This window comes from Stomoxys calcitrans, chromosome 3, assembly GCF_963082655.1.
Source record: "Stomoxys calcitrans chromosome 3, idStoCalc2.1, whole genome shotgun sequence".
NCBI classification, from domain to species: Eukaryota; Metazoa; Arthropoda; class Insecta; order Diptera; family Muscidae; genus Stomoxys; species Stomoxys calcitrans.
This window is the reverse complement of record NC_081554.1, coordinates 196,266,943-196,280,142: the sequence shown is the minus strand read 5'-3', so window position 1 is coordinate 196,280,142 and position 13,200 is coordinate 196,266,943. Positions and strand designations below refer to the sequence as shown.

At 39.8% G+C, this 13,200-nt stretch overlaps 1 protein-coding gene across 2 annotated transcripts in view; it reads right to left on the bottom strand.

Annotated features, from left to right (window-relative positions):
• Nucleotides 1-13,200, bottom strand: part of LOC106092867 (proton-coupled zinc antiporter SLC30A2) — a 181,932-nt gene that overhangs the window by 76,369 nt on the left and 92,363 nt on the right. For both annotated transcript variants that reach the window (XM_059364799.1, XM_059364798.1), the window contains exons 3-4: nt 8,479-8,589; nt 4,704-4,824 (exon numbers count right to left, since the gene is read on the bottom strand). In XM_059364799.1, the coding sequence (XP_059220782.1) occupies nt 4,704-4,824; nt 8,479-8,589 (232 nt within the window). The remainder of the gene's footprint in view (nt 1-4,703; nt 4,825-8,478; nt 8,590-13,200) is intronic.

Sequence of the window (13,200 nt, the reverse complement as noted above, 5' to 3'; positions counted from 1 at the left end):
TAGATGGGTGAGTGTATATATGTTGGTGTGTGTGTTTTCCCCATTCGATTTCGAAATTCTATTTCACGTTTCAGATCGAATTCCTGTTCACATATGTTTAATAGGGTATGTGTTTTTTGTGTGTAGTGTCGTTTGTTATACTTTTGACTTGCCCATTAAATGGCATATAAATTTTATGTCTAAAGCGTTAATAAAACTAAAAACGAACAAAATACAAGTAAGGCTGTGTGTGTCTGTTTGCCTTTGGGTGAGCATGTGAGTTGAACAAATTTTAACATTAAATTAAATGACCGGAAACGAAGTAACCAAGCAGTCCCTCTCTCCACCCACCATACAAGGTGAGTCCTTTTTGCCATCCCTTTAGCCTTGTGTGAGTCTGAGCAGGAAACCGAAACTTCCATTCAAGCACAAAATAGCCTTTCGCACAAATCAATCGAAAAGTTTTGTAATTTTAAACATTTCTCTATGACAATAATAGGGGGTGCAGTGAGTTTTGGAAAAATAACTAAGCAAAAATTTAAAAATTCGTAGACATTTGAAAAAAGTCCTTAAAAAATTTTTTAATTTGTCGCAAAATTTTGAGAAAAATGGAAAAACTTCGAAGAATAGTAAAAAGGTGAAAAACAATTATTAACAAGTAAAAACGTGCTAAGTTCGGTAGGGCCGAATCTTATATACCCTCCACCATGGATTGCATTTGTCGAGTGCCCAGTATCCCTTTTTAGGCAAACAAAGGACAAAGGAAAATAATTGCTATGCTATTGGAGCTATATCAAGTTATGGTCCGATTCGGACTATAATTAAATTAAATGTTGGTAGAAGTCAATTCGATAAGAAATGCCCCCTTTAAGGGCTCAAGGAATAAAATCAAGAGATCGGTTTATATGGGAGCTGCAGCTGGCTATCGGCGGACTCAGACCATGTTTGACACGTATATTGGGAGAAACCGTTGTAATTGCGCCCTCTAGAGGATTAAGAAGTCCAGATCTCAGAACAGCTTATATGGCTGGTTATGGTTATGGACCGTTTTGAACTATACATAGCACAATTGCTGAAAGTCAAAGCAAAACACGTCATGCAAAATTTCAGCCTAATCCTATAAGAATCGCGCCCTGGCTCAAGAAGTAAAATAGACCGATTTGGACAGTACTTGACACAGTTGTTGGAAGTCATAACGGAACAGCACATGCAAAATTTCAGCCAACTCGGACAAAAATTGCGGCTTGTAAGGGTTCAGGGAGTGAAATCGGGAGATCGGATTATATGGGAGCTATATCAGGTTAAAGACCGATTCGGAACGTACTTGGCACAGTTGTTGGAAGTCTTACCGGAACACTACATGCAATATGTCAGCCAAATCGGAAAAAAATTGCAGTATATAAGGTCTCAAGAAGTCAAATTGGGAGATCGGGGTATATGGGATGTATATCAGCTTATAGACCGAATCGGACCGTACTTGGCATAGTTGTTGAAAGTGTTATTGGAACACAACATGCAAAGTTTCAGACAAATCGGATGAAAATTAAGGCTTCCATTGGGTCTAGAAATCAAATCGGGAGATCGGTTTATATGGGAGTTATATCCAAATCTAGCGATATGGCCCATTTCTAAATATCTGTGCAAAATTTCAAGCGGCAAGCTGTTGCTTACGACCACTATCGTGATTTCGACAGATGGACGAACGGACGGTCGGATGGACGGTCGGACGGACGGTCGGACGGACGGTCGGACGGTCAGACGGAAGGGCATGGCTAAATCGACTCGGGATGTCGAAACGGTCCTTGACGAACATTTCGAGGTGCTACAAACGGAATGACTAGATTAGTATACCCCCATCCTATGGTGGTGGGTATAAAAAAACTTAAAAAAATTTAGAGAAATTCTTGATGCAGATGGCAGACTGAGGAAGATCTCCAACTACTTGGCATCAGTGCCGACTGGGCTCCAATATGGAGTCAGGGAATAGATAGGGGGTCTTTTTCTGACGCACTCAATATGGGTATGTCTCTGAGACTGCCTGACGAATGTACGGTTTTTAAGGCAGAGGTCTGTGCCATTACAATACCGAAAGAGAAATTCTGGTATGGGATTTAGCGCCTTCAAAACTTAGGATTTATTTACACAGTATGGCCAAAACGCTCTTTAAGAGGTTGGAATAATAGAAGACGCATCGCTCTCAGGTTTATTGAGAGGCTTGGTGTGAATGATTCTAAGACTATCACTGCGAATGATCCTAAGACTTTGGGGTAAAGATCTAGAACTGCTCATATCGAAAAGGTTACACGACCGAAGCGGAGGAAGGGGAGATCCTTGCAATTAAGGAAGTGGTGGAATGGCTAAGATATAATGACATCACGACGACAGCCATAAATTTCTTCTCAGACAGCCAGGCAGCCATTAAATCTCTGGAGAACGTATTTCTGAACACCAAAACCGCCCTCGACTGTCGCAGAACTCTCAACGACATGGCGGAACAGTTCAAATTTCACTTGTTCTGGGCGCCGGACCACAAAGATATCCCAGGGAACTGTAAAGCGGACGAGCTTGGGAGACTAGGTACTATCCTACACATTCCAAGGATACTCGAATCTGTGGGTATGTCTCCAGCGACATGTAAGCTAGGTTTTTAGGACCAAGCCCCAAGAACAACGAATGATAGATGGTCACAAAAAGGAGGCTGTGAGCATTCCAAAACTATGTGGCCTAATCTAGACTTAAAGAGATCTACTGCTTTGCTGTCATTGGCTAGAACAGACGTCTCAGTCATTGTGACTGTCATGACAGGTCACTGTCTAATCGGAAAACATGCTGAGAGACTGAAGGTTGCCAGCAACGACTTTGCAGAAGCTGTGAGGACATCGAAGAAGAAGAGACTATAGAACATCTTCTGTCTGTGTCTCCTACACTAGCAGTTAAAAGGAGTTCCACTTTAGGTTCTCATTTCTTTGAGATCCTTTCTGATTTAGGAGATGTGAACATTTGCGAGTTTTTGCGCTTTCTAAAGCGATCTGGATGGTTCAACTTTAGGAACTAGAGGGCATCTTCCTTCTTCCGTTCCTGTGGTATCACAATGGACGAAAACGTCTAAGTGAGTCTGATGGTACACTGCCACTTAAACCTAACCTAACCTATACAGTGGCGGTGCTCAAGGCCTTGGGGTCGTGGATAGTGAGGTCGCCATGCGTGGCGGATTGTTTGGAGTCCCTGGATAGGCTCCGGGTTCACGATGTGACGCTGACATGGTTTCTTGGATATGAGGTGATTCCAGGAAATAAGAGGGTGGACGAGTTCGCCAGGAGAGGTACATCTGCCCCGGGCGGACCAGCCACAGAAGAGGGGTTGGCTAGGACGGCGTCGGTGGAAAGATGGGAGTCGGTGGATGGTTGCAGGACTGCAATTCTCTGTCCTCGACCGGAGAAGGACGAGGGAGTTGCTGGCGTTCAATAAAAGGTCAATGAGTACCTTACAAATGCAAATTTGTCCATGAACATTCCATTAAGGAACTGGGGCTAACTTCTCGCAAATCAATGAGTGCTGTCCGATTCAATTTTAAGCTCAATGATAAGGGACCTCCTTATTATAGTCGAGTCCGAACGGCGTGCCGCAGAGCGACACCACCTTTTTACATGGCAAAGTACCTCACAAATGTCGGCAGCGTTAGGAGGGGATAACCAAAATTGCAAATTTTGCCAATGAACATTCCACTAAGGAACAGGGGCAAACTTCTCGCATATCAATGAGTGCAGTCCATTCAAGTTTAAGCTCAATGATAAGGGGCCTCCCTTTTATAACCGCGTCCGAACGGCGGGCAGCAGTGCAACACCTCTTTGGAGAGAAGTTTTACATGGCATAGTACCTAACAAATGTTGCCAGCATTAGGAGGGAAAACCCACCGCTGAAAATTTTTCTTTCTGATGGTCTCGACAGGATTTGAACCCAGGCGTTTAGCGTCATAGGCGGACATGCTAATCACTGCGCTACGGTGGCCTCTAATGAGTACCTTTACAGGGGTCATAACCGGGCACTGTGCCATAGGTCGCATGGCGGCGCGTAAGGGAATACCGCATATTAACTTCTGCAGATTGAGACTATAGAGCACTTGCTGTGTTCATATCCGGTTCTGCAGGGTCATAGGCCCTCCATTCTGGGAGCCGTTTCTTCTGCGAACTGGGTGATTTTGCGAACGTACCTCTGGTGGGTCTCCTGAGATTAGTTGACGGAACAGGATGGTTCCAACGGGGTGTGTCATAAGCTCTGGCGTAGATACAACCGTGCTTTCGCAGGGATGGGCGTTGTTCACCACCCGCTCGGTTTCTCTATTCCTCCTTCTTTTTTTTATTCGTGTATAACCTCTAGTCCGAGGTATCACATCTTCTTTCTCTTCCCTTTTTTCTAGGGTACCACAAAGGGCCGAACTGGCCTCCGAATGAACTCACCTTTGGTGGGCAAACCACTCAACCTAACCTAAAAATTCTCAGAAGCTTTAAAATTTTCATAGAAATTTAAAAAGAAGACATTTCAGATTTTTTTCTTCTCTTATTTCTGGTTTTCTAATCCCCTGTGTTACTCTATGACCTCTTTAGCAAAAAAACATTGTTAGGAAAATGTACATTTTGTTTTCGTTTAGTTTTCTTATTTTACAGAATTTTCATGGTAATGGGATCACTACTACAATTGGAAGACAAAAACAGAAAAAAACTTACCGTTGTGTTGAAGGTCGTCCCGCAATCCATATGGCAAACAAAGATATCATAAAACTGGCAAAATCGGTTAACAAGTGAGCAGCATCTGTTGCAATTGCCAAACTATTTGACCAAATGCCACCTGTAAAAATATAACAAAAGTGAGGTAGTGTTGGTGATGGTGTTTTCTCTCATTTTTCAAGTGTTTCCCTCTATGACCATTGCCTGCATGCCCCTTATTAAAGCCAACAGTAGGGGAGTAGTATCCTCATGCTGTCCAAGACTCTCCATGAAGTTCAATCGCTAAAGGGCAATCGAAAAAAAAAATCAAGCAAAAAAAAGCACACACACACACACACAGCCACAACATTGAAAAGGCGGAGTTGTTCGGTTTGTCTATAAGGCCAATAAAATGTACACAAATAACCTTTTCACATTGTCATGCAAGCTAGGGGTGGGGAGGGGACCCAAAGGGATATGGTAGCTGTTTCTGGTTTTACCAAGAGGGTGGGAAGCTGAATGTAACTGTCTGACAGTTCGATTGAATTTTTCGGTAGCTTTGCACAGAATCACTCTCTGCTATACTAGGAATAATACAGTTTTACTATAACTGAAGTACCGAAGTACCAAACGAATGACTGACATATTTCACAAAAGAAAAAACAACAAGGACATATCACAAACATTTCTGCAATAAAAGGACCCTACCAAAAAAAAAAAAAAACAAAAACAGAAAACCTTCGACTGAAATCAAAATGAATATCGTATGTTGACGGTAGCTATGTATGCCTCTCTCTGTCTGTCTGTCTGTCTATCTCTTTGCTTGGCCATTGATGAATTTGTCGCATTGTCATGGCTGCAACTTGGAACTGATATTTGAATTCATACATGAATGCCTTGCCATGACACAACTTTTAAATGGACCCAAATATTCGATGACAAACAAAGACTTTTTTTGTTTCATTTTTCCTTAGTTCCCTTTATTGCGGTGGTGATGATGGTTTTGTGGCTTTTATTTCAAAAATTCCTATGGCATGGAGAAGTAATTTTTCTTTCTCCTAAGAGGTGGGTGGATAAGGGAAATTTGCATTTTATTTAAAATGTAAGTAAAGGGCAAATTAAATTTACTTAGAACTGGATGCAATGATTAAAAAGAAATAAGGAAGAAGTTTCCAAAAAAAAAACTTACCGAGGCACTCCAAGCCTGAGTTCGAATCCTGTGAAGAACATTCCAAAAACAAATAAAAAGGCCTTGAGTTCGGCCGTGCCGAACTATGGATACCCACCACCTCGGGTATATATGTTAACAACCTATCGTCAAAATCCGGTGAAAATTACATACCCTATGTCCCATAGCAGTTATATCGAAATATGTTCCAATTTGGACCAAATAATAATAAGTACAATTCATTGTTCAATTCTGTATAACAAAATGTTGGTCTTATTGGTAGCCATATCCAAATATAGAGCGATCTGATCCACTTACGACACGGATGTCGAAAAGCCTTACATAAGTCACTGTGTCAAATTTCAGTGAAATCGGACAATAAATGCGCCTTTTATGGGCCCAAAACCTTAAATCGAGAGATCGGTCTATATGGCAGCTATATCCAAATCTGAACCGATCTGTGCCATATTGCTGAAGTATGTCGAGGAGCTTAACTTAACTAACTGTCCCAAACTTTGGACAAATCAGACAAAAAAATGGGCCCAAAACTTTAAATAGAGAGATCGGTCTATATGGCAGCTATATTCAAATCTGGATCGATCTGGACCAAATTGAAGAAGAAAGTCGAAAGTCCTAACACAACTCACTGTCCCAAATTTCAGCAAAATTGAAAGATAAATGTGGCTTTTAGTGGCCTAAGACCTTAAATCGGCGGATCAGTCTATATGGCAGCTATATCCAAATCTGGCCCGATCTGGGCCAAATTGACGAAGGATGTCGAAGGACATAACACAACTCACTCTCCCAAATTTCGACGACATCGGACAATAAATGCGCCTTTTATGGGGCCAAAGACTTAAATCGAGAGATCGGTCAATATGGCAGCTATATTCTTATCTGGACCGATCTAGGCCAAATTGAAGAAGGAAGTCGAAGGGCCTAGCACAACTCACTGTCCCAAATTTCAGCAAAATTGGATGATAAATGTGGCTTTTACGGGCCTAAGACCCTTAATCGGCGGATCAGTCTATATGGCAACTATATCCAAATTTGGACCGATCTGGGCCAAATTGATGGAATTTGTCGAAGGGCCTATCACAACTCACTGTCCCAAATTTCAGCAAAATCTGATAATAAATGCGACTTTTATAGGCCAAAGACCTTAAATCAGCGGATCGGTCTATATGGGGGCTATACCAAGATATAGACCGATATAGTCGAACCTGGATTCGAATCCATTCGAAAAAAAACTGATACCTATAAATATAAGGAGGCCACCGTAGCGTAAAGGTTAGCATGTCCGCCTTTGACGCTGAGGCGTTCAGCGTGGCCTGTTCGAATCCTGGCGAGACCATCAAAAAAAAATTTCAGCGGTGGTTTTCCCCTCCTAGTGCTGGCAACATATGTGAGGTACTATGCCATGTAAAACTTCTCTCCAAAGAGGTGTCGCACTAGAGGCCCCTTATCATTGAGCTTAAACTTGAATTAGACTGCATTGATATATGAGAACTTTTCCCCTGTTCCTTAGTGGAATGTTCATAGGCAAAAATTTGTAAACATTTTGGATAAAAATAAGTGCAGCTCGGATTAGGCTATAAAAGAACTACCCATAGGTATGATAGCAGTGTTTCCCTCAGTTCCTTAATGCAATGTTTCTGGGAAAGTTTTCAATTCTTTGCAGATAAAGGTCAAAATGCAACTGCATTAGGGAACTGGGGCAAAATCATCACAAACCAATGAGTGCGGTGAGGTTCACGTTTATACTCAATGATAGGGAACCTCCTTTTTGTAGCCAAGTTCTAATGGCGTGCCGTAGTGTGACACCCTCATTGGGGGGAAGTTTTTACATGGCATAGTAGTAAATGACGCCAGCATTAGGACGGGATAACCACCGCTGAAAATTTTCTTCTGATATTTTCGCCAGGATTCTAATTCAGCGACTTAGGCGAACTTGCTAACCTTTGTGCTGCGGTGGCCTCCAAAGTTAAGCTAAATCTCATTCCGTCTCCACTTTTCTGTCTGTCCGTCTATGTATCCTTCCTATCTGTTTGCCTGTCAGTCGTGCTGCTACTTTCTTTATGCTGCTCAAATTACAATGTTGTCATTTGAGAATTACAACAGTTGGAAATGTAAGCATCCAACTTTTTATAAAAAAAACCTAAGAAAAGTCGAAGATTACATGCTTAAGATTGCTAAAATTACTTTATGACCTGTTATGGAAAACACACAAAAAAACCTTGGCCTCCTTATAACATCCGGTCGCACATCACCGCCGTAAACGAAAGAGCAAAACACAAAAATTACAAGAATCTTTGGTTAATTTTCTACTTATTTAAATGGTAATAAATTATTATTTTTGTAAGTATATGTGAATGTATGCGTGTGTGTGTGTGTTTGAGGATGGTGTACGCCTCATACGAATTGAAGGCTGCTGACCAGTCAGCCCTTATTTAATTTTCTACTCCAACCTTGCTATTGAAAAACGAATGAAGGCTTTTTGAAAAAAAAAAAAAAAAAAAAGTAAATTTCCCAGCCCATCTCCTTTGAAGGAGATGGGGGGAGGAGGCATGGTTTCTGTAGGTTTGTCATTTCAACCGCCTGCTGCCAGTTGCCTGTTTCGGTACTTACCCACAATTTCGCATATCATGAAAAATAAACAAAGACCGCTAGCAATGAGAAGTTTACGTCGTGCTTTAACGTCCACACCTTCGCTGCGTTGACGATGGCAATGATCACGCACTAAAATGAAATAAAGAAAACAACGAAAACAAAGCTTAAATTTAAGGTAAACCAAAAATTTATTTTTCACAGAATAAAAGAACAAACAAAAGTAATAGAAGAAAAAATAAATAAAGCGCTTAACCAAATGCCATGCACAGAAAATCCAAAAACATAAAATGTTCTAAAAGACTTGAAACTGGCACAGAACGATGATGATTTTCTCCGAAGTAATTTGCGAAATGAAGTAATTCCTAGAAGATACAAGGACATGATGGAAATAAATAATATAAAAAAAATAAAAATAAAAAATAATATAAAATAAAATAATAAAATAAAATAAAATAAAATAAAATAAAATAAAATAAAATAAAATAAAATAAAATAAAATAAAATAAAATAAAATAAAATAAAATAAAATAAAATAAAATAAAATAAAATAAAATAAAATAAAATAAAATAAAATAAAATAAAATAAAATAAAATAAAATAAAATAAAATAAAATAAAATAAAATAAAATAAAATAAAATAAAATAAAATAAAATAAAATAAAATAAAATAAAATAAAATAAAATAAAATAAAATAAACTAAAAAAAAATAAAAAAATAAAATAAAATAAAATAAAAAAAATAAATTAAAATTAAATAAAATAAATTAAAATTAAATAAAATAAAATAAAGCAACCCGAGTAAAAAGGAAAAGCGTGCTAAGTTCGGCCGGGCCAAATCTTGGGAACCCACCACCATGGATTCTGCTAAAAATGTATACAAAATAAATTTAGTTCCAAGGCCTAATTATACATTCGACCATAGGATGGGGGGTATACCAATTTCATCGTTCCGTTTGTAACACCTCGAAATATTCGTCTAAGACCCCATGTCTAGCCATGTCCGAACGTCTGTCCGTCCGTCCGTCTATTAAACTTTCGAAGTTCTTCAAATATACTTCTTATCAGTGTAGGTCAGTTGGGATTGTAAATAGGCCATATCAGTCCATGTTTTGATATAGCTGCCATATAAACCGATCCTGGGTTTTGACTTCTTGAGCCTCTAGAGTCGTAATTATTATCCGATTTGGCTGAAATTTACCATGAAGTATTTTGTCAAGCCTACCAACAGCTGCAATAAATATAGTTCAAATCGGTACATAACTTGAAATAGCTGCCATATAAACCGATCTGGGATCTTGACTTCTTAAGCCCCTAGAGGGCGCAATTCTTATCCGATTTTGCTGAAATTTTGTACAACGGCTTCTCCCATAACCTTCAACATACGTGTTCGATATGGTACGACCGATGTTAAACCTAATACAGCTGCCATATAAACCGATCTCCCGATTATGCGCAAAAAAAATCGACGAAGCGATTAAGATGGAGGGTATATAAGATTCGGCACGGCCGAACTTAACACAATCTTGCTTGTTTTATTCTACATATCAAATCTGTCAAACCAGCAATATTAAAGCTTCTACGAACCGAACAAGGATGATCGAGAGACCGGTTTGCATGGGAGCTATATTAGGTTATGGACTGATTTGGACCGTATTTGGCACAGTTGTTAGAAGTCATAACAGAACACCGCATGCAAAATTTCAGCCAAATCGGACAAAAATTGCGGCTTGTAAAGACTCAAGAAGTCAAATTGGGAGATCGGTTTATATGGGAGCTATATCATGTTAAAGACCCATTTCGATCATACTTGACACAGTTATTGGAAGTCATAACAGAACACTGCATGCTCAATTTCAGCCAAATAGGACAAAAATTGCGGCTTATAAAGGCTCAAGAAGTGAAGTCGGGAGATCGGATTATATAGAGGCTATATCAGGTTATTGACCGATTTGGACCGTACTTGGCACAGCCGTTGGAAGTCATAACAAAACACTACTTGCAAAATAACAGCCAAATCGGACAAACATTGCGGCATGTAAGGGCTCAAAAAGTCAAGTCGGGGGATTGGTTTATGTGGGAGCTATATCTAAATCTGAACCAATATGGCCCTTTTGCAATCGTCAACGACCTACATCAATATTAAGTATATGTGCAAAATTTCAAGCTGCTAGCTTTTCGTGTTCGACCACTATCGTGATTTCGACAGACGGAAGGACGGACGGACACGGCTGCGAACGTCGAGACGATCAAGAATGCATATACTTTATTGGGTCTTAGACGAATTTTTGGGGTATGGCGGCCTAAATTTATTTGTGTCCACACACAGTGTCCTGTGGTCCTGTGAGGTGGTCCGCTAGATATATGACTAGAATTAAGATATCAGATTCGCAGTCCACAACCTTATACCTTCAATTTAACCCAACATTGCCATAACTGGTGTATACAACCGTTTAGTGGGGGGTGTCTTTATGAGGGTTTTGCGCCACACTCCATCTAAATGAAGCATTCTACTCAAAAATATCTATCATTTGATCCCCCATTGTTTTTATTGTTCAAATAATCTATTGGAGGCGTTTTTTTGGAGGTAAACCGCCACCTAGATTTAACGTCATATTCGTAACCAGCTCCCAAATAGCTTTCATTTGAGTCTTATGTAACTATGATTGAGTAAAATTCTCATTTGGGGCTTTTTGGTGGTGGGGCGACCCGCAAGTACTTAGACATCATTATTTATGTTATATTCGTAATCTTCTCCCGAATACATTTGAGTCCCATATTGATAAGTACGACCCATATTGATAAGAATATGAATTTGGTATTAAAAGTTGGGTGTGAACCCAGGGGCCACTCCAACCACAAAATTTCCCCAAACAAACATATTTTTGGGGAAATTTTGTGGTTGGAGTGGCCCCTGGGTTCCTTGGACACCCAACTTTTAATACCAAATTCATATTCTACACTTCAATACCTTATATTTGATACCCATATTGTCCCGATTGGTCAACCAACTTCTAATACCAAATTCGTATTCTACTCTTCAATACCTTTCATTTGTAGTCCATATGTCTTGTCTTGATCGGTCAACCTTGATTTTGGGTGGTGTTTTTGTGATAATCGGGAAAGGTCCGCCCCCTTTCAATATCAACTAATTATATAGCCTATTCCTACTTTCTGACCATATTCATAATCTACTCCGGAATACCTTTCATTCGAGTCCCATATTATCATTATCGTTCAATATGCCTATTTCAAGGAGTTTTGGGATGGGGGCAGCCCCCTAAGTACTCGGACCCAAAATTTGATATCAAATTTGTATTCTACTCCCGAATACCTTCCATTTGAGGGGCAATATGACCCGATCGATTTTTGGCTGGTACTTTTGGGATAAGGGGGAGGGTCCGCCCCCTTGAGATATTAAACAAGTAGAAAGGCATTGAGTTCGGCCGGGCAGAACTTTTGATACCCACCACCTCGGGTATATATGTAAACCCCCTTTCGTCATAGTCCGGTGCAAAATGCACAATTTATGCCCTCATAGCAAGTTTAACGAAATATGGTCCGATTTGGACAAAATTCGACGATACGATCTGAATCATTTACGACACATATGTCGAGAAGCGTAACATAAGTCACTGTGACAAATTTGAGCGAAATCGGTTATAAATGTGCCTTTAATGGGGCCAAGACTTTAAATCGAGAGATGGGTCTTTATCGCAGCTATATCCAAATCTTAACCGATTTGGGCCAAATCACAGAAATATGGCAAGGGTTAGGCCCCTTAGACACCTCACTGTCCCAAATTTCGGCGACATCGGACAATAAATGCGCTTTTATTGGGCCCAAAACCTTAAATCGAGAGATCGGTCTATATGGCAGCTATATCCAAATCTGGACCGATCTGGGCCAAATTGCAGATATATGTCAAGGGGCCTAACACAACACACTGTCCCAAATTTCTACAAAATCGGATAACAAAAACGCCTTTCATGGACCCAAACCCTTAAATCGAGAGATCGGGCTATATGGCAGCTATATCCAAATCTTAACCGATCTGGTCCAAATTGAAAAAGAATGTCGAGTGGCCTTACACAACTCACGGTCCCGAATTTCGGCGACAGCGGACAATAAATGCGCCTTTTACGAGCCCAAAACCTTATAGTGTCTTTTATGAGCCTAACACCTAAAATCGATGGATCGGTCCATACGGGGGCTATATCAAGATATAGTCCGATATAGTTCATCTTCTAATTTCACCTTCCTATTGACAAAACAAGAGTCTCTGCTAAGTTTCAGCTCAATATCTCTTGTTTTACAGACTGAAGCGTGATATCAACAGACAGACGGACGGACATGGCTAGATGGTCTTAGATTTTTACGACGATCAAGAATACATATAAATACTTTATAGGGTCGGAAATGGATATTTCGATGTGTTGCAAACGGAATGACAAAAAGAATATACCCCCATACTTCGGTGGTGGGTACTATGTCATGTAAAATTTCTCTCCTTATCTTGAGCTTAAAACTTAAATCGGACTGCACTCATTGATATGTGAGAAGTTTGCCCCTGTTTCTTAGTGGAATATTCATGGGCAAAATTTGAAATTTTTGTGTAATCTTAATTGCCTTCAAATTAACCAAAATTATAATCTTGTGAGAGTGAAAGGACCAGGTTACAATTTACTCACACTTTTGTTTATATATTCTTCTTCTTCTTTTCCTTCTCCTTAGTGTTACGCC